The sequence below is a fragment of the Lissotriton vulgaris genome, chromosome 9, assembly GCF_964263255.1.
Source record: "Lissotriton vulgaris chromosome 9, aLisVul1.2, whole genome shotgun sequence".
Lineage (NCBI taxonomy): Eukaryota > Metazoa > Chordata > Amphibia > Caudata > Salamandridae > Lissotriton > Lissotriton vulgaris.
This window is the reverse complement of record NC_141697.1, coordinates 896,434,111-896,460,771: the sequence shown is the minus strand read 5'-3', so window position 1 is coordinate 896,460,771 and position 26,661 is coordinate 896,434,111. Positions and strand designations below refer to the sequence as shown.

Genomic DNA, 26,661 nt, shown 5'->3' with positions numbered 1-26,661 from the left:
TGTCCCTTTTTGCTAGCGCAGTCCGTCCCTGCGGGTCGTTGGAATAATCTTCCTGGTTGACCTTAGGTTAAGCTTTTAGGCTTTCGCCTGTTTATTGCTGGCGGCGCCGTTCTGTCTGGGATTGCCTTTGCTCTGCCTCTTCTCCTTGGGGTCTCTAGGTTACTCTTCTCCTTTGGGGCTCCTCTTTCTGGCCTTGGCCTTGGGCAGAGGTTTGTTGCCTTGTAGGGGCGTGGGGTGCTTGGCCTCCTTTCGCCTTGCCTTGCTTCCTTTGTTGGGTAAAGCACAGGCTGCCTCTTCTTTCTTTTTTCCGCATCCCCTTTGGGGTTGGTGGTCTTCTGCTGGCGGGGTTTTCCCTTGCCTGGGGGATGGGGCTCCTTGTCCTGTATTGGGTCTTGGCCCCTGTGAGACCCTCTGTTATGTCCAGGCGGGTGGGGTCCTCACGCAGACCCTCCTTCCCTTTGGGTATGACTAAGATATCTTTTCTTAGTGAAGGAATCTGCGGCTAGTAGTCTCTATCAAATTTACGAGTTACCTACCTTCGGTAACGATGTATCCGGTAGAGACGATTCTAGCCACAGATTCCTTCACGGCCCGCACTTCCTCCCCGTTCTGCAAGGACTTTTGGCTTGGTCTTTTCCACTTGCCTCTCTGTGGGTGGCTGTGTCTTCTAGGAGTATGTTCTTTCCCTCTTTCTGGCAGGATGTTCGTCCTTTTTAATTGTTCCTTTCCTCCCCTTTTGGCACGTTGGAGGATAGGTTTGTGGGTGCTTCTGTGCCCTTATTCTCTGGTTGCTCCAAGTTGGGGCTTGCCTTCCACCCCACCACTCCCCTTACTCCCTCCCCCTTTATTACTAGGGTTCCTGGCCCTCTGCTGCCCTCTAAGTTGGGGTCTTTTGGCTGTGCCTCTGCCCTTTGTTCCTTGTGGGGGTTCTCACACTCTGTGATGGGGCTGTCTTGGAGTCTTGTCCTTCCTTGTCTGTCCCGCACTGGTTCCCCTTTGTTGCTTTTGTTTGGGGTTGTAGTCCTGCCACATGTTGCCATGACATTTTTGCATATGTCCTGTCTCCAGGGGGGTCTATCTCTGTACTGGCAGGGTTGCTGCCCAGGACTGGGCTCTGTTCTTTATTCTTTCCCTGACTTTGGGTACTCCATTGCCTGGCACTGCTCTTTATGGTATTGTCCTCACCCATTCCTTTTCTGTTCTTCGCACACTGTTCCTATACTCTCACTGTTTTGTCTGATGGCTCCGCGTTGTGGTGTAGAAAAGTTCTCAGAAGAAAACTGACGTAGGCGCGCCGGGGTGGGACTAATGTGACCTCGCTGACGTCACGTACGCGCACAATGCCTGGGCGGAGTCGCGTGATGCTGTCCCCCTGGGGCAAAGGGATGCTGCGCAAAAGATCTTCCAGATCCAGTCTCACGCCTGGGGATAATTCTACGTGAAGAAATCTGCGGCTAGAATTGTCTCTACCAGATACATCATTACCGAAGGTAAGTAACTCATACTTTCTGTGGCCTCACCCCACTGTGTGTGTCTTACATATATAATACATTGGCTCTGTGACATCCTCAATCGTGTTTCTTTCGTAAGCTGTACACTATGTATTGTGGCCTATTATCCCTCAATACGTTCTAAACTTAAGATCACTCCGTGCCATCCTTGTTTGCCACTGACTTATGCTCTGGTTCCTTTCAGGTGAGACAGGAGCCATGGTCTCCTCCACTCTAAAGCTGGGTATCTCTATTCTGAATGGTGGAAACAGTGAAGTACAGCAGGTAAGTCTCTATCTTTTTGCCTCTCATCTGAATTCTGTGATTTTTAAAATACATTTTTAATCCTGACTATAGCTTCATATTGGTGGGATTGGATATCTGCTTCTTAGAGTTCCTGAGTCCTACTGGTATTCATGAAATTAGATGTTACACAGTTGACACAAATTGTACACTATGAGTTTAGCTCAAATTGCACTTACAGGTGGAGTGTTCCCCCACACAAATTGTGCAAGGTATTTCATGGACAAATTTGTATGAGGAAATCAGTGTGTGCCATATAATACTATCCAGTCTTACCATCCGGGAAGAGTAAATCTGTACATTGTTTTCCAGCAATGTATCTTTCATAAATTCACATGTTTGAATCATTCCTCGTCATCAGACTGGGAACCCTCTGCACTCATTGTTAGCAAATCAATGTGCAGTACTACATGCAGTACTACACACAACATACACTTCATAAATTTGAAAAGCCAATAGACTATACCGAACCAGTCCACTTCCTTGTATGATCCATACATTGACCAATCAGAGAGCAGCACAGTCATCCTTTCCCTGACAGAAGCTGTTAACTTCCAGATTTTCTACTGCACATTCAGTTATGTTTATTCTTCTGGAGCTCTCCTCCATTTGACATTTCCAAGTGATTTTTTCCACACTACTTCAAATTGATCATTTCTGCAACTGAAGGATAGTGTACAGATTTATTTTTGGGGACATTTCTGGAGAATTACCAAGATGTCAGAGTTGTCTGAGAAGAAGTCCCCCCCAAGACTTGTATGACTAGCGGCAACAGGAAGGTCTATGTAGAGGATCCGCACTCCGCACACCATATGCTTTTAATGTCTTCACCCAGGTCATGATCCTAAGAAGTACAACATTTGTAAGGGTTTTTCAACCAAGACCCTTAAAGATTGAGAGAAAAAAGTCAAGCAATGGATATCCTAGAAAGAAAGGCAGAGACTTCCATCTGAGGCAAGCAGCTCTTGACTCCTAAACCCACCTCAAAGAATCTAAGGTAAAGATTTCCATGTCAGCTCAAAGACTGTCTGACTCTGCACTTAAGAGTCAGACTGCTGGTCAGCCATCATAATGCTCAGTGTTGCCGGGCAGAGACCCTAGGCCTCTAAAGGAAGCACCAGTAGAAAACGAAAGGTTCAGTGCCATCTATCCCAGATTTGCTGCGATGACACTGCCCTCATCTGTGCTCTCATCAATGACGTAGCATCTTACAGACGTATCATTGATAAGAAAGCTTCCATCAAAGAAAGCTTCATCAATAATGTTTGCATTATGAGATCCTGACCCATCAATGACAACTATCTGAGACCCCAACATATGTAGTCAGAATAAAAGATTAGCAGCCGTTGATGATCTTATTGATGATAAGTTGATGATTAAATAAACCTAAGGATATGCCACCATCAGCTATTGCTACAGTGGTGTCTGGTGTCCTCGGCTCTACCTATTTCACCATTACCATTGGTCACAACACTTCAGTCTTTGCTGGTGTCTCCAATGCTGTCACCCCCATCTGCCGAGCCACTGTAATATCCTTCCTTTGGTCAGGAAGCAGAAGACAGGGAATTAGAATCCTAATTGGATCAAATTTAGTTTAGGCATTCTTCAGCAAGGATAAAACTCAATCAGACGGGCCAGAGACAACTCAGCCTGCTGATCTTCACATTCAGTATGTGAACACTGAAGATGACGAGGAGCAGTAGAGATGGGTGTCTCCGCAGCACAAGAGATATTTGTCTTTGCCTACTGACTCAACAAAATGCCCTAAAATGCACCCAAACCGTTCTCTAGCTGTGTCTAACATTCATATTTCTTTACACACACTCAACATATTACTAATAATGGTACATTATATTTCTCAAATTGCCTTCCATTCCCCACTAAATCACAGAACAAGACACTCTGTAACGCCTCAGCCCTTAGTTTTGCAGCTGATCTTGCACAAGTCTACTCCTGAATGGACCTTTATAGCTACTGTCCCTGAGGCTACCAAATAGTTTCCCATGCCCTCACCAAAGTTGCACATAGTTGAAATCCATATTAAGGATGACATGTAGTCAGTATATAGTGACATCCACTAGGAAAATTACCACAGCAATGATTGCTCAGGAGGATATGCCGACAGTGAGGATTTGAATGGCATTCCTCAGGGGGATATGCTGATAGTGAGGATGTGAATGACAATAACAATACTGTATGAAAAGATTCAGAGCCGGATCACTTTGTAGGACAGGATGATACAAGCCTGGACCCTCTTTCAGGGGATTATATGCCAGATGAGATTCACATATTTCATACCCTTATTGAGAAGATGTTGCAGAGATTTAGATTCCCAGTTTCCTATTTGCTTGTAAAGAAAAATGTAACAGATCTACTAGGGCGATATCAATTCTCGATCCTATCTGGGAAAGTTGCCTTTTGGTTATGAATAAGCGAGTTACTGCTACTGTGATTCTGTAGTGCATAGAGAAGAAATATAAGGCACCAGATTCTTCTCCGGCATGCATCTTAAATCAGTTAAAAGCTTATTCAGTAGTCTCTGTCGCTGTACAAAGACGGTCTCGCAATTCTGCAGTACTGGTGACTGCTCCTCCAAAGCAAGAGAAACGTGAATTGGACTGTTAAGAGTACAAATGTGTCAGCAGTGACTTGCAAGATATGATTGCCAGCAGTGGTGAGACTTAGCTCCCTACTCTGACAAATTACCTACAGAAGACAGAGCAGAAGCAAAGGCTATTCTCAGATAATGAGAACAGGCTTCTGCTTCATTGATTGATGCAGCGATGGCCTCTTTGCTAAGTGGCTTTTGACAAATTGTTAAGACAACAGTAATAAGAAGGTATGAATGGTTCAAAACACAACATTCAGATCAAAGGTTCAGTCTAGAATCATGGACACAGCCTTTGATAGGAAAATATATATTTGACAAGAAATTAGACATGACATTACAATTCAATTTAATTCAATCTTTATTCGGATACAAGTATCCATAAAAGCACAATTCAATCACTACCAACAAAAGAGATACAGTTCCTATTTAAAATCTCATATAGATTCTCATTAAAAACCCTGATTTAAATCCACCATGCTCACGACTGGATAAACAATACATGTAAATTTCATGAAAAATAAAGTTGCAACAATATACAGTGTGTAAAAAAGCACGGTGAACGACACCGAAGCCATATTAGCAATTGCAATTAAATAAATAAACCGATAAAAATATTTAAAACTGTTGGACGGGCATGCATTAGCAGCATCATATTGTTGATAAGGTGCAATGATTATAAACAACATTAAAAACATAATACAGATATAATTGATTATAAATGCCCTCCATACCCTAGAAATTGTTTAAAAATCAGGGGTGGACATGCCATTAACAGCAGCAGCATAATAGAATAAAGTGCAATTAATTGTAAACAATATAGCAGCATCTTGAATAGAGTTAATTTATATTTAAGCTTTCATGCCCGCGAAAATGTACAAAAAGATTGGGCAGGTGTTTGAGCAACATCATGATAAAATAAAGTGCAGTTTAGTTGTCGACAGTGCCCGCAGCATAGCGCAGATGTAGTTGGTTTTTTTTAAACTTGCGCACCAGTAAGATTCACTTGAACATTATTAGGTACTATTATAATGTTAAAAATCACTGATGGAGGCACGTGAGCGTACTGCCGCTTGTAAGAACGAGCTTACACGGCAAATCAGGTAATAATTTACAAGTTTTAAGGTTTTGAGGTACGCTGTTTTGTAATCAATAATGGCTGATGCCTTAAAATATGGAATCAAATATTGTTTTGTGTATTTTCCATAAAACTTACAGAAAAATAAAAAATTTACCACCGTTTGGTTCCTGCCAGTACCGCACGGGCAAGGCATCTTCTCGAGATTATTATTGAATCCTGAAGGGAAACAGAGTGAATATTTTATAGTACCATCCCTGAGGCGAAAAAGTAGGCTCCTCTTCCAATGCCCAATGCTCTTCAGAAGATATTTGGGTAACATGTGGTGTTCAGAGCCCGGAGCCTCCAGGAGGGGCATGTACCTGGCAACCCATGGTTTGAGGCGCTCAAAAGCATGTCTTTCATTGTTATACAATTCATACAATGTCCCCCTGAGTGATCTTTTGTTCAGGCCCTCTAGTGCTAAAGGATATAAAAAAATATCTTCAAGGTTCACACTGGCTAAACTTGATCTGACAGCAGAGAGCCATGGTATAGAACCACCCTTATCGCACTTAAGGCAATCTACAATGATCTCACTTGTTATAGTTGCTGCCGAATTCTGCCATATTTTTATACAAAATATAGCTGGGGGCGACCTAATAAAGTCTTCTACGTAGGACAGATTTAATTCCCTGTGGCATACATAGGTCGGTGAAGATATTTGGGCCCCCAAGATTTTTCTGCACAATCTGTTTTCTTCCCTTTGAATCCCACTACAGTTTGTGAATCCCCAGACTTCCGCACCATATTTGGCCGTTGGAATGCACTGTAATTTATAAATCTTCGTTAAAGGTGAAAACACCTCTTCCTGTTTTTGCCTGCCGAACACTCAGAATAGAATTAATCTCTTTTGAAAATGTACTTCTGCTGTGGGAAGCATGAGCTTGCCAGGATCCTGTCCCTGAAAAAACTAGGCCCAAATAAGAAAAAGTGCTAGTGCGTAATAGGGATTCGCTGCCAGAGGTTATTGAGTTAAAACAATGTTTTTTCGGGCCACAAGTTATTATATATGATTTCTTAAATTTGGTGCATAGCTCCAAATCAGCCATAAATGACACAAAGCCCTTAACTAAAGTGCGCAGTGCGTTAGGCCTGCGGTACATAAGGAACGCATCAACCGTGTATAAAAGCTCGGGAGTATGTTACCATTAATTTTTGGGGCATCATTGGTCAATTTTGACAGGGTGTTGTGTAGTTTGTTTATGTAAAGAATAAAAAGTAGAGGGGCAAGAACACATCCCGGTCTGGCCCCTCTGCCAATGACAATGTCCCTTGAGACCTCCCCATTATTACTAATCCTCACCCGCACCTTCGGATCCCTGTGCAAATGTGCCAAAAAATTAACCAAAGCCTCGTCCAACCCATAATTTAAAAGGACCAGCCACAAGCGTGGTCTATTAACAAAATCAAAAGCTGATGTGAGATCCATAAAACCCAAATAAATAGATGACTTTTGTGCTATCGTGTATTTGCCAAGAATCAGGTTTAAGTTCAGACATTGTTCAATTGTTCCCAGTTTGCTTCTGAAACCCAGCTGACACTGGTTTAAAATTTGGTCCTTTTCAGCCCAGGTCCTGATTTTGTTAAAAACGACCCTACCTAAGATTTGTAAGGTGTTATCTATCAAAGAAATTGGTCAGGGGGCATGGCTTGAGCGCCGAGGGAAATGGCGGCGTGAGCCCGGAGCTCCGCGCCTCTTCCCCACAAGAATCCTGATAGAAAGGCCAAAGAACCCGTGTGTGCCCCGGCGCCGATTGAAAGTCCGGCGGTGACTGCTCGGACGAGAGCTGGGCTGCCGGCGGCATCGCAGAGCCGAGAACGGCCGCCGATCGCGGCGGCCCCTGGAGCGGAGGGGAGAACGGCGCCGTATAAGATGGCTGCCTCGGCGGAGTCCTGAAAAGCGGAGGGCCGCCAGAGAAACACACTGCCGGCGCACATAGAGAAGGCGCGATCGCCGGCAGCGACGGACCCCACACGGCGAGGACTGCTCCTTAGAGCCTGGCTGCGGTGCGCGGTAGCATCGGGAGTGAGCGGAGACGGCCGCCCGGGTCCGCTACTGCGGGCGAGGCTTCCTGGTGGACTCCTGGCCGAGAGGACGGGAACCGGAGCTCCAACCCAGCCCCAGACACCAGCCGATTCAACAGGTGAGCGGGGGCCGCCCTGAGAGGGGGTCCGTGGGAAACGGTGCACGGAGCTGTGCATCCTGGGCCCCCCTCCCCCCTCGCCCCCACAACAGGGGCCCGTGCAGCATATGGGGGCATGAGGAAAGATCCCGAGGGACATTGAAGGGACTTTGGCGGCGTCCAGCACACCACGCCACCCCAGGGGGGAGTGAACGATACCCCACAGCACCCGGGGGGTCGAACAGCACGACGGACGCCTACTCTGGGGCGCAGTGATCGAGCAACGAGACCCCGTAGCGCGCAGGGGCGGACCACGTGGCCGGGGCCCGGGGACAGCGGGCAGGAGAGGACGGCGGGAGCGGCGAGGCCGGCCACGATGGGGAAACCGAGGACCAGGGTGGAGGAAGCGGCAACGTCGGAAGTAGTGGAAGGGGGCCCCGCTGAGCAGACTGACCTGCAGCGCCTGCAGGACCGGATACTGGACGCCATAACGGCCACCAGGGATGCGCTCCACAACGACATAGCGCAAGTGGCGTCGGGGCTGGGCCTACTCCGGGCAGACCATGACAAACTAAAAGACAGGGTCAAAAAGGCTGAAGTGGTGCTCGATGTCATGGCGCCGGCTCACAAGGCGATGGAGAGTAAGCTGACGGAGGCCCTGGACCGCATAAGCACCCTGGAAAGGCGAGCGGAGGATGCGGAAAATAGAAGCCGACGCAGCAACGTGCGAATCGTAGGTGTGCCGGAGACGGAGGGGACGGGGGACATGATTGCCTACATGGAGGAATGGCTGAAATCGGTGGTGGCGCCGGAAGGGCTTTCGCCATTCTTCACTCTGGAGCGGGCCCACAGAGTCCCTTCAGGACCGCCCAAGCCCGGGCTCCCACCCAGACCGATCATAGCCAAGTTGCTCCACCACAAAGACAGAGATCTGCTCCTGCGGAAGGCTCGTGAGGATGGCCCCTTCCAGATTGCGAACAGTAGTGTCACACTTTTCCCAGACTTCACCTTCGAAACGCAGAAACAACGAGCCTCCTTCCTCACGATCAAGAGGGAACTGCGGAATGAGGGGATTGCCTACTCCTTGCTCTTCCCAGCCAGGCTACGAGTGGTAGTGGACGACAAGGCGATCTTCTTTGCGACTTCAGGGGAAGCCTGGGACTGGTGGGAGACATACAAGGCCGGGACTGACGGCGCCAGGATGAGGGAAGAGCGAGAAAAAGAGCGGGAACGCTCGCCCAAACGGCTACGGAAGTCAAAGAGACTATGGAAACGAGGGCGAGGGAAGCTAGGCCCTTCGGCCTCTCAGACTGACTCGGAACGACAGGCGGCGCTGCTGGAGGTGGAGAAGCTTGGTCGGGCAGAAGGTCCCGGATCTAGGGGGGCCACGGACTCGGACACTCATGTATCGGCCTCTGGCTCGGAGTCGGACCTATCGGGGATACACCGCACGGAAGGGCCGCTGGTGACGCCGCAGACGGCGGACGAGATCCTCAATATATGAACTACTGTTGATGCAGAGTGGGTAATGTTTGGGGGGCTATGTGGAGGGGACCATTGCCTATGCGCATAGTGGGGGCCGGGGCACGCGGCGGGGTTCAGGGCAGAGGGGACATGAGGAACTGGGGAGGGAGTGTGGAGATGGGCGACGCGGCCTCCCTCTGGACAAGGCCGTGCTCCGTAGGCCCTTAAGGCACCCACAGCTACGGCTGTGTAGTTGAGACCTGGGTCATCAGGTACGAGAGTTTGGATGGGGACTGGTATTTCGATATTGGGGCCTGTTCTGGAGGAGGGGGGGGGCTCCACAGTTGGGGACTGTTTGCTTTTTTTGAAGTTGTTGACCCTGGGTGTACCATGGGTAGGGCTGTTGGGGAGTTTTGTTTTTCTCAGAGGGGGCACCACCACCGCCGGCGAGCTGGACCTGGAGGGAGTGTTTCGTCCGGATTACTGGGATAATGGCTAATGTAAATGGATTGACCTGTATTACCTGGAATGTCCGGGGCCTACACACTATGCAACGCAGACACAAAATACATGCCTATTTAGTACGGAGGGGGGTGCACATCGCAATGCTGCAGGAGACGCATCTCACACGGCAGGAGGTGGAGGCGCTACAGAGGAGATGGCGGGGGCAGGTTTATCACACCAGCTATTCGGCCTATGCGCGAGGAGTGCTCATATGGGTTAGGGCAGGCACGCCTTTCCAGCTCACACGCCAATGGGTTGACCAGGAAGGGAGGTATGTGGTGGTGGAGGGGAAACTTGCAGGTAGAGATATAGTGTTAGCTAGCATTTATGCCCCAAACACGGACCAGTTGGCTTTCCTCGCGACACTGTCAGGGACGCTGGCCCACTCCCTTGCAGGCCCGGTCCTGCTGGGGGGTGACTTTAACTCCATTGCCGACCCAGTGTTGGACAGGTCTCACCCCCCCCCTTCGTGACTCCCCGGTTTACAGGCTCTCTAGAGGTAGGAGGGACTGGCAGGAGAGCTGGGAACTTATGGACGTCTGGAGAGGGCAACACCCGACTGACCGGGATTATTCATTTTTCTCCGGGCTCCATGACCTGCATGTCCGTTTGGACACCATACTTTGCTCCCGGGAGGTGCTACCATGCGTCACTGGCTCAGAATACCTATCGAGAACAATCTCAGACCATAATCCGCTCCTGATCCGGCTGGCGTGGGTGGCGGAGAAGCCCAGGGTTCCGCTCTGGAAACTGCGGCCTGAGACTCTGGAGGACCCCCTCTTCGGGGAGGCCCTGGCGGAAGGAGTGGCCTTGTATTTCACGGAGAATGAAGGGACGGCGACATCAAGGGCGACGGAGTGGGACGCCTTCAAGGTAGTGGTGAGGGGTATCTGTATCAGGGATTATGTAGGCGTGCGGAAGGTACTGCTGGGCGAGTTGGCTACGGCGGATGCTAGACTGCGGGAGGCGGAGAGGAGGCAGCCCGGACGCCCGGAACTCCAGGAGTCTCTCTGTTTGGCCAGGGAGGCGGTAGCCGTTGAAGTGGAGAGGCTCCGAGCATTTGACTACAAGCGCTATGTGCTGCGCTCCCATGTTGACGGCGATAAGGCGGGCACCCTCCTTGCGTGGCTCTCGAACCCCACCAGACGATGCGCTCCCATACTCCAACTGCGAGATATGACGGGCGTGATTCAACAAACTCAGCTGGGCATAGTCAACGCCTTCCAGAAATATTACGAGGGCCTGTACAAGAGTGCCCCGGGAAACAGGACGGGACTGGTGGAACCCTTCCTGGCTGATCTGCCCCTACACCGGATAGAGGCTGAGCAAGCGAAGGACTTGGGGTCGGACATTGACGTGGGGGAGATACAATCGGCGGTGCGGCGCATGGCGAGGAACAAATCGCCGGGGATAGACGGACTCCCCATAGAGTTCTATAACAAATATCTGGACATACTGGCACCGCGACTCCTGACTGTCTATAAGGAGGCCAAGGCGTCGGGGCGGCTACCGCAGTCGATGAGGGAGGCATTAGTGGTACCACTGCTGAAGCCCGGCAGAGAGAGTGATGACCCTGCGTCCTATAGACCGCTTTCTATGCTCACCGCAGACTATAAAATCCTGAGTTCCATACTAGCGGCGAGGCTCTTGCCTCACATGGCGGAGCTTGTGCACGACGACCAGAACGGCTTTATACCGAAACGCAACACCACGATCAATATCAGAAGGCTCATCCATCTCCTGGACGGGCTGAACGAAGGGGCGGGGACGGAACTGGTCCTCTCGGTTGATATTGAAAAGGCCTTCGACAGCCTCGAGTGGGATTACCTCTATGCTGTCATGGAGCGCTTTGGTCTGGGGGCTGGTTATATTCATTGGACGAAGGTCCTATACGCGGAAGCGATTGCAAGGGTAAGGGTGGGACCGGCGGTATCCCTCCGATACCCGGTGGAGCGGGGCACTTGTCAGGGCTGCTCCCTATCACCGCTTCTTTTTGCACTGGCTATTGAGCCGCTGGCGGCTGCGGCCCGAACGGGGCGGCACACCCGCGGAGTGCGGGCCCGTGACGGACAGCATTTCATCTCGCTGTATGCCGATGATTTACTACTGTTCCTCTGCGACGGGGGTGAGGACTTACGGAGAGCGGAAGCTCTACTGGAAAGCTTCGGAGAGATGTCGGGCCTGCGGGTTAACTGGCCCAAGACAAGTTTGTTCCCGCTACTGGAGGGCACTGCCCAGCCACAACACCAGTCGGAGGCGACCTGGAACCCTACCTGCATGAAATACCTGGGGGTCCATATCTACCATAAGCCGGTGGACTTGCTGGAGGGCAACCTGGGACGATGCGTACGTGGACTGAAGGGCTGTATGTCCTTCTGGTCCACATTACCACTGTCAGTAGCGGGCCGGATTTCCCTACTAAAGATGGTTGCCCTACCGAGATTACTGTATTATTTCCGGACGCTCCCAATCTGGATACCTGGCTCCTTCTTTAAGCTTCTTAAATCGCAAATCACAACGTTCATTTGGGGAGCGGGACGGTGCAGAGTAGCGCTGGCCACGCTCTCTCGCCCGAAAGATGAGGGGGGTTTGGCAGTGCCAGACTTTGAGCTCTATTACCTAGCAGCCCAACTGCAAGTTTTCACGCAGGAAGTAGCGAGGGTATTTCGGGGCCCAGAGGACGAAAGCTCGCAGGGGACGCCCAGACACGTCCTGGCGTATATCGCCCTCCAACAACGGCTGGACAGTCGGGATTTGACGCTGGAACAGCGCACGTACCGGCACTGCTGGAACCGGACCCAGAAGAGAGCGGGTACCCAGCGCCCATACGCGCCTGAGATACCACTGGGCATGTTAACGGCCTTACCACATGGCGGCGACTGGTCGCAACTACAGGAGTGGGAGGAAGCGGGGATACAGGTAGTTGGGGACCTCTTTGAGAATGGTGCACTGCTCCCGTTCCAGGAGCTAATAGATCGCTTCGGTATCCCGAGAGGGGGATTTCTGCTGCATGCAGCAGTTACCAGGGCGATGCACGCCCACTGGGGCACGGGACTTGAGGAGCCCGGAACGGCGGCGGCGTGCCAGTACGCCATGATGGCGGCGGGCACGATCAAGGCGGTTACATGCCTATATGGTCGGATGGTTCGGGAGAATATCCCTCCTCTCACATCCCTAAAAACCAAATGGGAGGCGGATCTGAATAGGGACATACCGGACACGACGTGGGCACAACTTGTCCGTAGGGCTCGCAACAGCACGAGAAACGCCAGGTTCCAGCTGATCCACTACTATGTGTTGCATAGGGCGTACATGACCCCAGGTAGAATCAGGCGGTATTTTGGCGATGACACGGCAGCCTGCCCCCGGTGCCCGGAGGAGGGGGCTGAGTTAGTGCACATGCTGTGGGCATGCCCGGCCCTACGGGAATATTGGCAGGAAGTAGGGGAGGTGCTGAACGAGGTGACGGAAAGATCCATAGAGTACGGACCGGCGGAATGTCTTTTGCACTGGTTTCCCCATACCCCCAAAAATAAGCTCACAAGTAAGTTTATCGACATGGGACTGATGGTGGCTAAGAGGGAGATCACTAGGAACTGGAAGGCGAGGGTGGGGCCTACTCCACGGAGATGGCGGCAAGAATTTCTAAAGTGGGCCACGGCTGACAGCACATATAGATACCAGCTAGCGCGCAGAACCCCTAGCCAGACAGCAGCTGACACTGCGACCGCATGGGAAGTGATGGTGCAGGAACTCAGGGATAGCGAAGCTGACGCAGAGGAGGAGACTACCGGGGGGGAGGGGATGGAGGAGGCGAATTGAGGCCCTAGGAGCAGCAGGAATGTAGGGAGACTGAAGCCAGCAACCCAGAGATGGTAACAGCGTAGCCTTAGGCGGGTGGTGGTGTGCGGGATGGGATGGGAGGGGGGGAGTTTTGGTTTGGCGCAGGGTAGGGGAGTTGGGGATCAGCGCGTAGTTTAGTAGGGCCATAAAAGTAGTCATACACTTATTCCGAACACTAACCACTCCTCTGTACTGAACGTCAGGCATGGATGAGCAGAGGCTTCGACGACGCCCAACCCCCGGGTTGTGGGCCGGACGGCTGTGTACTGATTGACGAGATGTATCATATATCTGCTAAAACTTACGATGCTAACTATCTGTGTGTATTGGCCTGTACAGGTATGCCTACAATAAAAATTATTTAAAAAAAAAAAAAGAAATCAAAGAAATTGGTCAGTAACAACTGGGATTGGATCGATCTCCTTTTTTAAAAATGGGAAAAATAATGCTAGTGGACCAAGTACTCGGAATAGCTGTGCTAGACAAATTCATGTTTAATGAGGTCGATAGAGAGTCCATCTGGTCCTGGGGCTTTGTTCCCTATACTTTCGTGTATGGCATCCTTTACTTCTGACACTGATATAAATACCTTAGTGACTGCGGGGCTAACACTGATGTTCGGGGTCATTGAGGGTGCTGTGTAGATCTTTGCGAAATGCGCTTCCCAGGATTCGCTCGTTATATTACAGCTTATGGGGGTAATATTTAGGCCCATAGATCTCATAGCTTTGACTGCTGCCCAGAATCCATTTCCATCATTAAGTGTGGCGGCACAAGCAAGATTGGCCCAACGTTCTTTTAAAATCTCATCTGTTCGCAACCTGGTCGCTCTCTTGTAACAAGATCATAATGATCTGACAAGGGTTGTGTCCCTGGGTGAAGCTGCTAATGCTGCACGCAGTTCTCTATTTTCCCGCGAGCAGGTGCCATCAAACCATTTGGGTTTCTTGCTGGTGTTAAGGGTTGGTCTTGAAATAATGTGTTTGATGCCAACGCATAAACTGCTGAATGCCTCAATGATCCGTGCATCAAAGATGCTGCATGACAAACAGATTTCAATGAGTGATGGGTACAATTTTACCATGTTTGAAAATAAAGCTCTATTGTCTATGCCCTTCCAAATCACTCTGAGCTTATCAGTAGAGACCACTAGATGTTTAGGCCCAAGTTCTTTCACGGGGCTAGGTTTAGGGGAAAATCTAATGGTTGTAATGGTTGTAGAGATTGGATTATGGTCACTCAGAAAGGTACATAAAACCTCTTCCTTTACTAAGAGGTCCTCCAAGGAGGATGATATAAAAACATAATCAATTATAGAAGAGCAGCCTCGACCCCTGTAAGTAGGTAATGGGCAATTCTTATTTGAATATACACCGACTTTTTCCATTACATTAATTAAGTTGCAGAATGATAGGTGATCCACCTATTCCGCCCCTTTTTTATACATAGGCTCCCTAGCCAAAGTAATGGCAGTTGGGCCAGCGTTACTGGGAAGTCTTGCATTAAAATCGCCACCTTAGGCAGATTCCGGCCAATTTATCATGCGCATTCTGATTTTCTAAATTTGCGATAAACTCAAGCAAGTTAATAAAATTAATATTTGGTAGTGTTGTAAAATCATTATTATAAAAATTAATAAAACAAATCGAGGCCCCCCGTGTATAGATCATTGCTTGAAAATGTGTATTGTTTGTCGCAAGGGGGTTTTATACTCCCCTCAGCTGAGATGTTTATCCAAGTCGAAAGACCACCAGATGGGCGGCCTGCTTTAGGGCTGGGTTCAATGCTATTGTTACACACAAAACCTTCAAAAAATTATTCCTTAGTGCACCATGTTTCTTGAAACATTAAAATGTCATATTTTTTGACTAAGTCAACCCACTCTGTAGAATTTAGCTTGGAAGCAAGACCTGCAACATTCCAGCTAAGCACGTTTAAGTCGGAGAGTCCCAGGTCAACAACAAAGGAACGATCAGATGAAAGTCCATTAATCACAGGTGCAAGAGGTAATGGGCTGGCCGGTAGTCAGTCTAGGCTCTCTAGGCTGGACAAGATGGAGAACCAATTCTGCAGAGTGTGTGTAGGAGTAATGAGGTTATGTGGGTCCAGGGATGGTTTGTAGAAAAAGCCCAAAGGCAATGACCAGATCATGGTTGGAAAATTATTGTTAAATACCTGTGCTAACAATAACTGTTTTACCAGTGGTGGGCGTCTAAAATAGACGACAATACAATCTCCTTTGATGTTCTTTTGAGAGGATCCAACCCAGCCCACCCTACGCACCATTAGTATCTCACTGACATTTGCCATCCTTAGTCCTTTATGTTTTGATAACCAGTCGGCACTCTGAAATTGCTCCCAGGACTCGGTTTGGTTTTTCTTTAGGGGAGGGACGCCTGCAAAGACTAAAACATAAGGGCATGCTTTGGGTGGTAAATTAAGAACATCTGTGGATGGCTTAATGTCAGGATTATCTGCTATAGGAGTGGCACTAGAAATATTTAGAATAATTGGAGGTATGGGGTCCAGGGTTATAGGGTTAGCCGACACAAAGTTACAAGGCAAACTGTTACTGTTACTATTATTACTAGACACTATACGTGTTGAGGATATCTCACTAGAGACTGGTTTAGAAAGTGAGCTAGTTTTATAGTTGACACACCTTACGCAGGCAGTATTAGAAAAAGAATGTGTGGAATCAACAGTCTCTGCTGAGACGTGTTCGGGTTAACCGGTCCCTGTATCTTTGTGTGCTGCCCCCCTCCCCCCAATTTTACCAGTAACGCTAGATGTACCTTTGTGTGTATCAGGTTTCTTTATCAAATTTTCAAGCCGGTCTAAACGCTTCAAAAGAGCATTAAAATGCTTATCAACCAAGTTTTTCATACGATTATAGACCGAGTCCACTATAGTGTCAATAGAAATATCGCCAGGCCTAATGCGAGTGGTTGGAGCTATTGTGTGCTCAGTTTGGGTATGGTAGAATGGAGTGTGGCTTCTGATCCAGTCAGATCAACAGTGGTATCAGTTGTAGACCCAGTGGGCCCTGCAGACACAGCAGCTGTGGCTTGTATCCAGGAACTCAAAGCTGTGGATTGTGGTTTAGAGCGAGGTGGCTGTTTTCTCTTAGTGCTAAAAGGTTTCGCTGCAGTTCTTTTTCTTTTAGCCCCTGTTGCTTTGGGGTCTGAGGCCGCATTTTGGGCAGTGTCCTTGCCATGAGCCGGGAATTGACAGTCCATAGGGTCCTCATTGATCACATTACCCTCATTGTTCACCAACTCGAGACCATCTAACTGTATTTGTGGGTGGGTGACAGTGCTGACTAATACGTTAGGTGTCAAGGGAGGGTTGCTGATGTTCCCCCACTCTTCTCCTTCCGGCAGGGTAGGTTGGGTACGAGTAATCCCAAAGATAAGCTCCTCTCCGTTAGTTCAATCTCTGATGTGACGATACTAACAGCTCTTTCAAACATACTGTCTATGATAGTAGTAGACTGTGAGCCTGGAGTGGCTGTTCGTCTCCCCATACTTCAGTTACCAGTTTGCCACTCACCTTGCTTAGTAAGTGCCTCGCAGGGGCTGTTTGGCAATGTAGTTCCCCCCCCCCCCCCACCCCTTTAGCGGCAGCGGTGCAATGGCGGAGTTCGGTGGGATCTGGTGTGCAGCCTCCTCAGAATTCGTGGGGCAAGCTGGTGAGGACAGCAGGTAAGGCTTTGAAAAGAAACAACAGAAACGGACTCCCGCCGTCAGTATCGGAATGGAGGGCCCGGGCTGTCTGCACCGGGGCCCGCACCAGAGGAGCTTCAGCCAGGGACTCGAAACTGGGCCCAGGCCTCCCCCCGACACGTGTTTCGACGCAAAGGAATACAATAATTCCGCGACTCCTCAGGGCTGAAGTTAATGGGTGGTAAACCGCAGGTCGCTGTGCCGGTGATAATTCCGACCCGTCCCCGCTCGAGACCAGGTGAATTGGGTCCAAATCGTCGTCGATATAGATCCAGTGTTGTTCCTGCCCAATGGGAACAGCAAGATGCTTCAAAACCAGGATAGGTGCGGTGAGGTTTCTTCTGCAATGAATTATTTTGAATGGTGTAGGCGTCCACTTGACAAGTCACGGGGAGTGTGAATGCTCCCCAAAATTAGATGCCCCGTAATACGGGAAAAGCCGGCAGGACGAGTAATCCTGTAGAGTGGTTCCGGGTGCACCTCACTGCACCTATCCTGGTTTTGACCCAATTCACCTGGTCTCGAGCGGGGCCGGGTCGGCTGGCCATTCAAACACAATAAAAGAGGAGCCGAACTACTGGTGGTCTTTTATTCAACGACGGAAACTTGAACTTTTATGTGTCCATTGAGACACCGATCTTCTGTACTTTCATAATATAGTGTGCAACAGGTTTTTTGTTTATCTTTGTGTAGTGTGTGTTTCTCATCACACGCTCTTGGAGGGGTTATAGGGCTTCTCCTCTCACCAGTTTGCACCTATTGGCAATACACCAACACCAATACCTTCTGCGCTTCAACCGTGAGCAGGGCGCCCAGTATTTCCCTCACTCTAAAATCCCTGTTCTCAATTGAATCGTGCAATGGGTTCAAGCCTCCTCTCCCACGTCCACCGGCCGTGCCTCAGGGCGGGATATCACTCATCTGGAGGTAGGCGCCGCTACTCCCTCCGGCCAGCTGATGAGAAGGCGGGGCACCCACGCGGCCAAGCGACGCGGGCCACAGGCCTCACCACAGGCCTCGCAGTGTGTTGCGGCCCAAGCCGGCTCCCCGCTCCGTCCCGCACCTGATCATGACATTACAACCAAAAATATCTGACATAAACACTGCCAGCTCCGTTGGCTCTCTGCAGCACCGTCAGCCATACAAATATTACAAGCAGTCAAATCAGCGACCTTTTCAGCATTCAACTAATTTTCGCCTGTTAAAGCAGCGCAACCATTGTGGCACATAATATCACTATTTTGACCAACAGAAGGAAAGCAGTGGCCTCCCGTCAGCAATCAAAGGCAAAAACAAAGAAGAAATCAGACATGTAAATATAGATATAGGGTACTTAGTCAGGCTCTCCTTCTCTCACTTGTCTCTGCTAGTAGAAGGCAGGATATCTACGTTCTTCCAAAATTGGCACAATTTAAACATGGACTTTTGGGTACTGGATATAGTCATGCACAGGCATGGGCTGGAATTCATACAAAAACCACCAATTTAGCTTGAAAAAATACCAAAATCATCGAAAAGAACTGAAAAGGTAGAGTGCAATAGAAGAGGTTCCCGCTTCAGCGAGGGTCTAGGATAATATTCCAAATTCTTTCTTATACTAAATAAATCAGGAGAGTTGTGTCTATTGGTCGAATTGAGACTCCTCAACAAATATTGAAAAAAGCAAAGATTTCAAATGGTTACCCTTCAGGACATCCTCCCAGTCATCAGACAAGGGGATTTCTTGGCCTCCCAAGTCCTAGAGAGCGTTCACTGCAATATTCCTAAAGCGCAGAAAATTCCTTCTTTTTATGGCAGTTTCTTTACTCCATTATCAATTCAAGGTCCTGCCTTTTGAACTAAAATCCTCCATTCAAGTATTCACCAATGCACGGCTCCAGTTGCTGCATTCATTTGGAAATATGTGACCTGAGAGAAACTTGGCAGCATTTCCAGCAAGCCCAGATGATTTTTTTTTGCTCTCTAATACTGCTGCTCTCTACTGAAGACGGGCTCAACCTAGAAACACGTGTCTAGAGATATACAGCAATGTCTGCACCAACTTTGGTGAAAAACTCCAGCAAATTTTGAAGTAGGTTTGAACTGTGTACTGCATTTACCAGGATGCAAAGGAGCGAACTGTGCTGGGACTGTGAGGCAGTGTGCTCCCAACCCCCATTCTGTTTCAAAGGCTCCTTTGAGCCAGCAAGCTGACACACTTTGGAGATGCACCTGTGTGCCTGTGAGTGGTACTGTGACCTGAGAGAAACTTGGCAGCATTTCCAGCAACCCCAGATGATTTTTATTTGCTCTCTGATACTGCTGCTCTCTACTGAAGACGGGCTCAACCCAGAATCACGTGTCTAGAGATATACAGCAATGTCTGCACCAACTTTGGTGAAAAACTCCAGCTAATTTTGAAGTAAAGTTTGAACTGTATACTGCATTTACCAGGATGCAAAGGGGCGAACTGTGCTGGAACTGTGAGGCAGTGTGCTCCCAACCCCCATTCTGTTCCTTTGAAAATATGACTGCGCAACTTGTCCATACCTGGCTGATTGGCTGATCAGAGCACCAACTCAAATACAAGCCAAAGCAATGCTAAAACTCATAATGAATATCCTATGAAGTTTGGGCCTAGCAGTCAGTGCAAATAACCCAAATATCTTTGAACAAACAAGAGACAAATGGGCATTTTTCAAGCCCCAAGCACCACCAGAACAACACTTTTTTATACGCTCTTGTGGCATTTTGCCATTTCCCATATTTACAAGGTGGCGCCAAGCCACTTAGTGTGGCTTAACACCACCTTGTAAATATGGCCCTTTCTGCCGCAGTCCTTTGCTGTAAAGGAGTGTGCAATGGGTGGTACTTTGGGCGTTCCACCCCAACACCCATTTCCTTTTGACACTGCCCCAGATTTACAAGGCTGAGGCAGCGTCAAAAACAGCATCATTCTAACGCCATGGATTACCAGGCGTTAGAATGGCAATATGAGGATAAATCATTAATTTCTTCTAGTTTTTTGCTCTTTCCATGTGTGCTGCATTCTGCAGCCCACATAGAAAGAACAAATCACCATGAATGATTCTTTATGTGCAGAACAGTGTCCCTTCCTGCACATAAACAATTGCCCCTGCAGTTCAGGCACCCTTGCAACATGGTAGCAGGGAGGCTGTGCTGTGCAGGGAGCTACTTTTTTGCCAGCGCTAGGGGAAACACAGGGGTGCACTGTATTCTTGTGAATACGGCGCATCCCTGCATTTTAAAACAGTCAGAGCGTGGCGCTACTGATTTTGGCGCAGCTCCGCGCCCCTATATTTTTCTGTAAATATGCCCCAGAATTTTCCTAGGAGCCAGGATAGGTTTAGCAGAAGGGTTAGTGTATTCATGGCAGACAGGGAGGGTGAACAAGCTAATGTGTTTAGCTACAGTCCTTTCATCAACACAATGACACCAAAATATTGTGTCAAAAATATTGTCTACTGAAATAGTGAGTTTACATACTTTGCATAGAAAGTACCAAAATATGGTGTAAAAAATAGTGTGGAACACAATATCGCCCAAAAAGGTAATTATAGTAAAAAATGTATATCTGATAGGGATTTCTAGTCGCAGATTCCTGACATTAGAAAATTCCTAGCCCACAGACTGGATCAGGATATTTTCAAGCAGTACCCATGCACACTGGTCGGTGTTGCCATTCGGCTCTTCGTCTGTGGTGCGCTCTAAGTGACGAGTGTAATGCCTATATAGGCTCCACCCCAGCACGGTGCAGCAGACAGCGCAGACCCAAGGTAGCTGCCCCCAGTTTTTCCCCTTTCAGCTATGTCCCCTTTCTTAGAAAACCTTTGGGTTTTAAATCATGTGCTACCTGTCACAGGCAGATGTCTGTGGCAGACCTATACATGGTTTGTCTTTGGTGTTTGAAGCGAGACCATGATTCCATGACCGGCAAGGACTTCCACAACATGCACCTGAAAACACTGAGGGAGCGTTCCCTCAAGCTCCTTGCCAACTGATATCCCTGCAACACTTATGTTCCTGGTTGCGCAGAAGGTCACTGGACTGCTTGCAGAGCTGCTTCTGATGATCCTTGTCTCTCTCCATCCAAGTTGTCGGGTAAGTCACATAAGAAGAAGAAGTCGGAGATGTCGAAGATATCTTTGACTTCATTGCACCATTCCAAGTCCTCAGACAGTTGCCCCTTCCGAACCCTCACTCGATATAATGAAACCCTTACCGATGTTCGACTCTGGGCCTGGTCCCAGCCCTGCACAGGAGCTTCTACGCCTGCACAGGGACTCCTATGGACAGGACAATTGTTCGTCCCTGGGGAACTCCAGTTCCCTCACCAAGCACCCCACGCCGAGAGCTAGGTGATCCATGCCTCCACTTCCTGAGTCAATCCTGGCGAGTTCACTACTACTCCATTGGATAAGGAATCCAAGAGGCTGGATACCCAAGAGGAAGTTGTCTTCTGCCAACCTAGCACTGCTGTCAGAGAACACCTAATGCCTCTTGGACCAATACACACATACGATCTGAGATTCATTGTGCAAGTGCTGCCCATGGTCTTAGAGGAGGCCCGAACCATACTATCATAGGTAATTGCAGATGGCAGAGACGCAGCAAAATTTAACCTTCAAATGTGGACTGTATACTACTGGCTCGCTGGGCAAAGCAATTTCATTGTGGATGGCCTATTGGCGCCACGCCTGGCTGAGAACCACTGCCTTTTTAGGGGTTGTCCAAGCTTCATTCATGAGCATGCCTTCGATGGCTCTTCTCTTTTTGGTGAGAAGGCAGACTCAGCGCTTTAAGGTTTGCAGAGCTACGGCCAGATCCTTGGGCCTACACATCTCCCCTCGCCAACCCCAATCCACCTGCTGCTCCTTTCTTGGCAATGGAATGGGGATCCAGCCATATTAATTCCCGCCCATCCACCAAGGCAAGAGGCTTCCCAGGCTTATTGCGGCTGAGGCAGCAGTTCCCAAAGACCACTTGAAGCCACTACCTGAGGTTGGGCCAGTCCACCACTCTTCCGGAGCCGCAGCCTCCAATCCCCTAAACCCCTTTAGTTTGTCCTCATACCAACATGCTCACTCACTGGGGGGAGGGGGGGGCAGGATACGCTATGACCTACACCACTGGCATTTTATAAAATCAAACAGGTGGATTTTGCCGATAGTCCAACAGGGCTACTTCATCCCCTTTCTGGACACACCTCCACCCATTCCACCTACTTACGACCGGCTGATGGAGACCAAGCTCTGCTTGCTCCATCAGGAAATGTTGGTTCTCTTGGGAAAGTAATCTGGGACAGATTGAGAATCTGGTTTCTGGCAGAAAAGCACGTCCATGTCAATCTTTTGGAGTTGCCTCCATTTGCCTACCCTTGAAGGCCTTCCTACCATCCATCAAGTGGACCATGTATAGGTTCTCAAATAATAGCTATAATACTCCTTAGCACACGTGAGTTGCAATGATGTTATATATACAAGTGTTTCCACATTCTGATACAATCATGAGAAGTAGTTGTTATTGGTTCTTCAATTTCTGTTTTATTCTTGTTCACTGGAAATTTTCAACACAGCCGACACGTGTTTCGTCGTATCTGGGAATGTAACCCACGACTTTTTCAAGGCTATTTCCAGATCTGTTCTTTTTCATCAGCATGCGGTGATACTTGCAACCCGCATGGGGGTTCTACGGGGGTCCTCAGGGCAATCGAGCGGACACGCTGATCTGAAACGGGGAATACTTCTCGGGCTGCGATATACCGGGCGAAAGCCTTCCAGCAACAACTAAAACTTGGAGATAATCGGACTGCAATCAGAGAATAATATACAGCTGAGGACCCCCGTAGAACCCCCATGCGGGTTGGAAGTATCACCGCATACTGATGAAAAAGAACAGATCTGGAAATAGCCTTGAAAAAGTCGTGGGTTACACAATAAAACAGAAATTGAAGAACCAATAACAACTACTTCTCATGATTGTATCAGAATGTGGAAACACTTGTATATATAACATCATTGCAACTCACGTGTGCTAAGGAGTATTATAGCTTGTGTAAGGCTCGTGCCGCTTTTGAGAAGGATTAGGGTGGTTCCTTCTACCTTTTAGCACCGTCAAATATAGCCCCAAAGTCATATTATTTGTGAGATTTTCTTAGTGGCGCCGAATAACCTATACTAAACCACTATCTGTGCCCAACTAGGTTCTCAAATACACCACCACTACCATGTGTTACTACACTGGCAAGTGGGTGCTGTGCTAGGAGGCTCTATGACACAAAGCTTCAGGGCATTTCTATGATTGGGAACTAAGGGCCAGGTGTAGGTATCCAAATACCGGTCGGTAACGGCCGAAAAAACAGATTTTCGGCCGTTACCGACCGGTATTTGGATACTGAGATGTAGGGCATTAAAAAATACAGATTCGGTAATTTTACCGAATTGGTAAATTTACAGATTCAGTAAATTTACTGATTCGGTACATTTAACGATTCGGTAAAATTACCAATTCGGTAAAATTACCGAATCTGTATTTTGAAATGTAGGTAGCACTATAAACAGTGCTACAGGGCTTTAAGGATTCGTTATTTACCACCAACTATTAGTTGGTAGTAAATAACGAATTCCTATGTAAATGCAATTATGTGCATTTACACCATGCCCTTAGGGCATGTATGTGTGCCACATGGCACACAAGCACTAATCAGGGGTGCAACAGGGTGTCAAAGTGACGCCCTGCCACCCTTGACTATTTCACAATTTTGATTCGGTAATTGACATTCATTCCTATGGGCCTCCAGGCCCATAGGAATGAATGGCAATTACCAAATCGGTAAATACTGATTCGGTAATTACCGAATCTTAACGATTCGGTAGAAAATACCGAATAATTACCTACATAGGTTTTACTGATTCTAAAATACAGAATCGGTAAAATTCAGTATTTTAGAATCGGTAAAACCTTTTTACCTACATCTAGCCCTAACTGCCTTAATCTTTGAATGCCAGGGCAGACAAGCTCATCTGTGGTACCTGGTGGATCACAAAGGCTGGCTACACCCCAAAGTGTCACAGGGTGCCTTCAAACAACAGGGAGAACTCTGGCTTGATCTCTTTGCCACCATGCAGAACATGCAGTGCCCAAACATTTGCCCATCGGAGTGCCTACAAAAGTCCTCCTTGGGAGATGCATTGTGACTGACTTGGAACATGGGAAAGTGTTATTCCTTCCAACCTATGTCTCTCTTGCCCAGAGTTCTGAAGAAGATCAGGAACGACCAGGCACAAGTCAACCAAGTGGCCCCAGATTGGGCCTGGTACCCGGAACGTCTGAGCATATGTGTCTGCCATCCGATCAGGATACCACTTTGAGAAGATGTTCTGTTTCAGCAGAAGGGAAGGATAATCCATCTGAACCTTTACAATCTGCACTTCAATGCGTGGAGATTAATTGACAGCAGTTGACGGTGTTTGACTTGCCACCCGAAGTTATGGATGTCATCCTGGCTGCTAGGCTCCCTTCTGCAAACTCTCTTTATCCAGTATTGGGGTATCTTTCATAGATTCACATGCTTAGAATCATCCCCGTCGACGAGGTGGGAGTCTCGCGGTACAAAAAAACATATACAATATAGTCAAAATAACATTACACAATAGGCTACTATAGACATCAAAGTCACTACATTAGCCTATCTTAGTCCTTTTGCAAAAAGAATCAAACTTGGAACACATCCAATTGGGCTGCAGCACCCTCTTAGAACATTCCACAGAGAGGCAAACCCTCCGATTTTCTACCGCATCTCGTGTAACAGGGAGTCTCCCTTAGCTCTGCTCAGTTTTTTCCTTAACTTTGTCTTCTTTGTGAGAAATTATGTCTGATTCTTCAAAGAAAAGCTTGTTCTTGCCTTGTTCTTCATGTGGGAAGAAGAGATTGCACTTTGAGGATCCACATAAAGAATGTATTTACTGCCTTTACCCAGCTCACAAGGTGAAGATTGCAGGATCTGTAGAACCTTTCCTGCCAAGACCTTGAAGGACAGAGAAGGAAGACTTTTGGTTTGGCTGGAGAAGTTGAAGGCTTCATCTGACGTGGTATCTGGAGATGAAGGCAGTGTGAGTCCTCAGGCATCCACCCCTTTGGCCAAGAAGAGGGATAGATCTGAAGAGCCACCTGAGAGACAGAGTAAGACCCTGAAGAAATCTCGATCCGAGACTGGTCACTCTTCCTCAAAAAAAGAGAAGTCCTCTTTCTCTTCGGAGGTAAAATCTAGACAAAAAGTAAAAGTTTCTCTGAAAACTGCCTCAAAATCCCTTACTGAGCCTCCGTCGACGTTGAAAACTGCTCCGCCGACGATGAAATCTCCTCAGAAGGTGAGTGATTCGTCAGCGTTGATTAAGAAAATCCCATCGTCGACGAGAACTCCCTCGATGGCGCCGTCAGCGAGTATTTCATCGCCGTCGACGATGCCCATCTCGTTGACGCCTACTTCATCGACCCTTAGACGTCAGGGTTGGTTGAAGTCTATTAACTGTCGCCCAGAGGTCCAAACAAAGATTCTGGATATGCCCTTTGATGGAGATCTGTTATTTGGCAAACACATAGATGACGCATTGCGGGAGATCAAAAAAGATACGGATACTGCTAGGGCATTGGGTACCTTGCAGTATAGAAAAACGCAGTTTCGAGGGAGCAAGAAGCAGAGGGTCATATTCCTTTCATGGAGGATATCAAAAATACCAACAACAAGGTGGTCAAGGTAGATATGGATACCATCAGCAGCAACAACAGAAGTCCTATAGGATTCCCCCAGCGGCCGCTTACAGACAACAAGGCAGAAGACTCCAACCTCAAGGCAGAGACTCTGCTAGAAAACAGTGACAATCTTGTACACCTGCACCAGATATGCCACAAGTATACAAAATTCCAAATATATCCAAGCATATCAAAAATTGGGAGAAAATTCCCACAGACAAGTGGGTTTTGGATATAATCAAATTTGGTCACACCCTGGAGTTTATCAATTCCCCCCCTCCTCATCCACCTCTGAAGAAAAACCCACCACATCTTGCTCTTCTCACAAAGGAAGTAAAAACCATGCTTTCGAAGGGAGCGATAGAGAAAGTGCCTCGCTCTCAAGTGGGGAAGGGATTTTATTCTCGCTTTTTTCTCATAAGAAAAAAGTCTGGGGAATGGAGACCAATCTTGGATCTAAGAAAACTGAACAAATACCTTCAGAAAAAGTCCTTCCGCATGGTGACACTCCAGGAAATCCTTCAGCTTTTGGATCATGAGGACTTCATGACAACGCTGGATCTCCAGGATGCGTACTTCCACATCCCAATCCATCCCAAATAGCAAAAATTCCTAAGATTTACTGTGGCAGGTGTACATTTCCAATTCAAAGTCCTCCCATTTGGCCAACGTTCAGCTCCAAGAGTCTTGACCAAATTCCTAGCTCCAGTAGCAGCTCATCTCAGGCTAC

General features: G+C 48.2%; 1 protein-coding gene across 11 annotated transcripts in view; it reads left to right on the top strand.

Annotated features, from left to right (window-relative positions):
- RYR1 (ryanodine receptor 1) overlaps positions 1 to 26,661 on the top strand; it is a 1,215,008-nt gene that overhangs the window by 889,774 nt on the left and 298,573 nt on the right. For all 11 annotated transcript variants that reach the window (XM_086938669.1, XM_086938668.1, XM_086938662.1 and 8 more), the window contains one exon: positions 1,696 to 1,775. In XM_086938669.1, the coding sequence (XP_086794795.1) occupies positions 1,696 to 1,775 (80 nt within the window). The remainder of the gene's footprint in view (positions 1 to 1,695; positions 1,776 to 26,661) is intronic.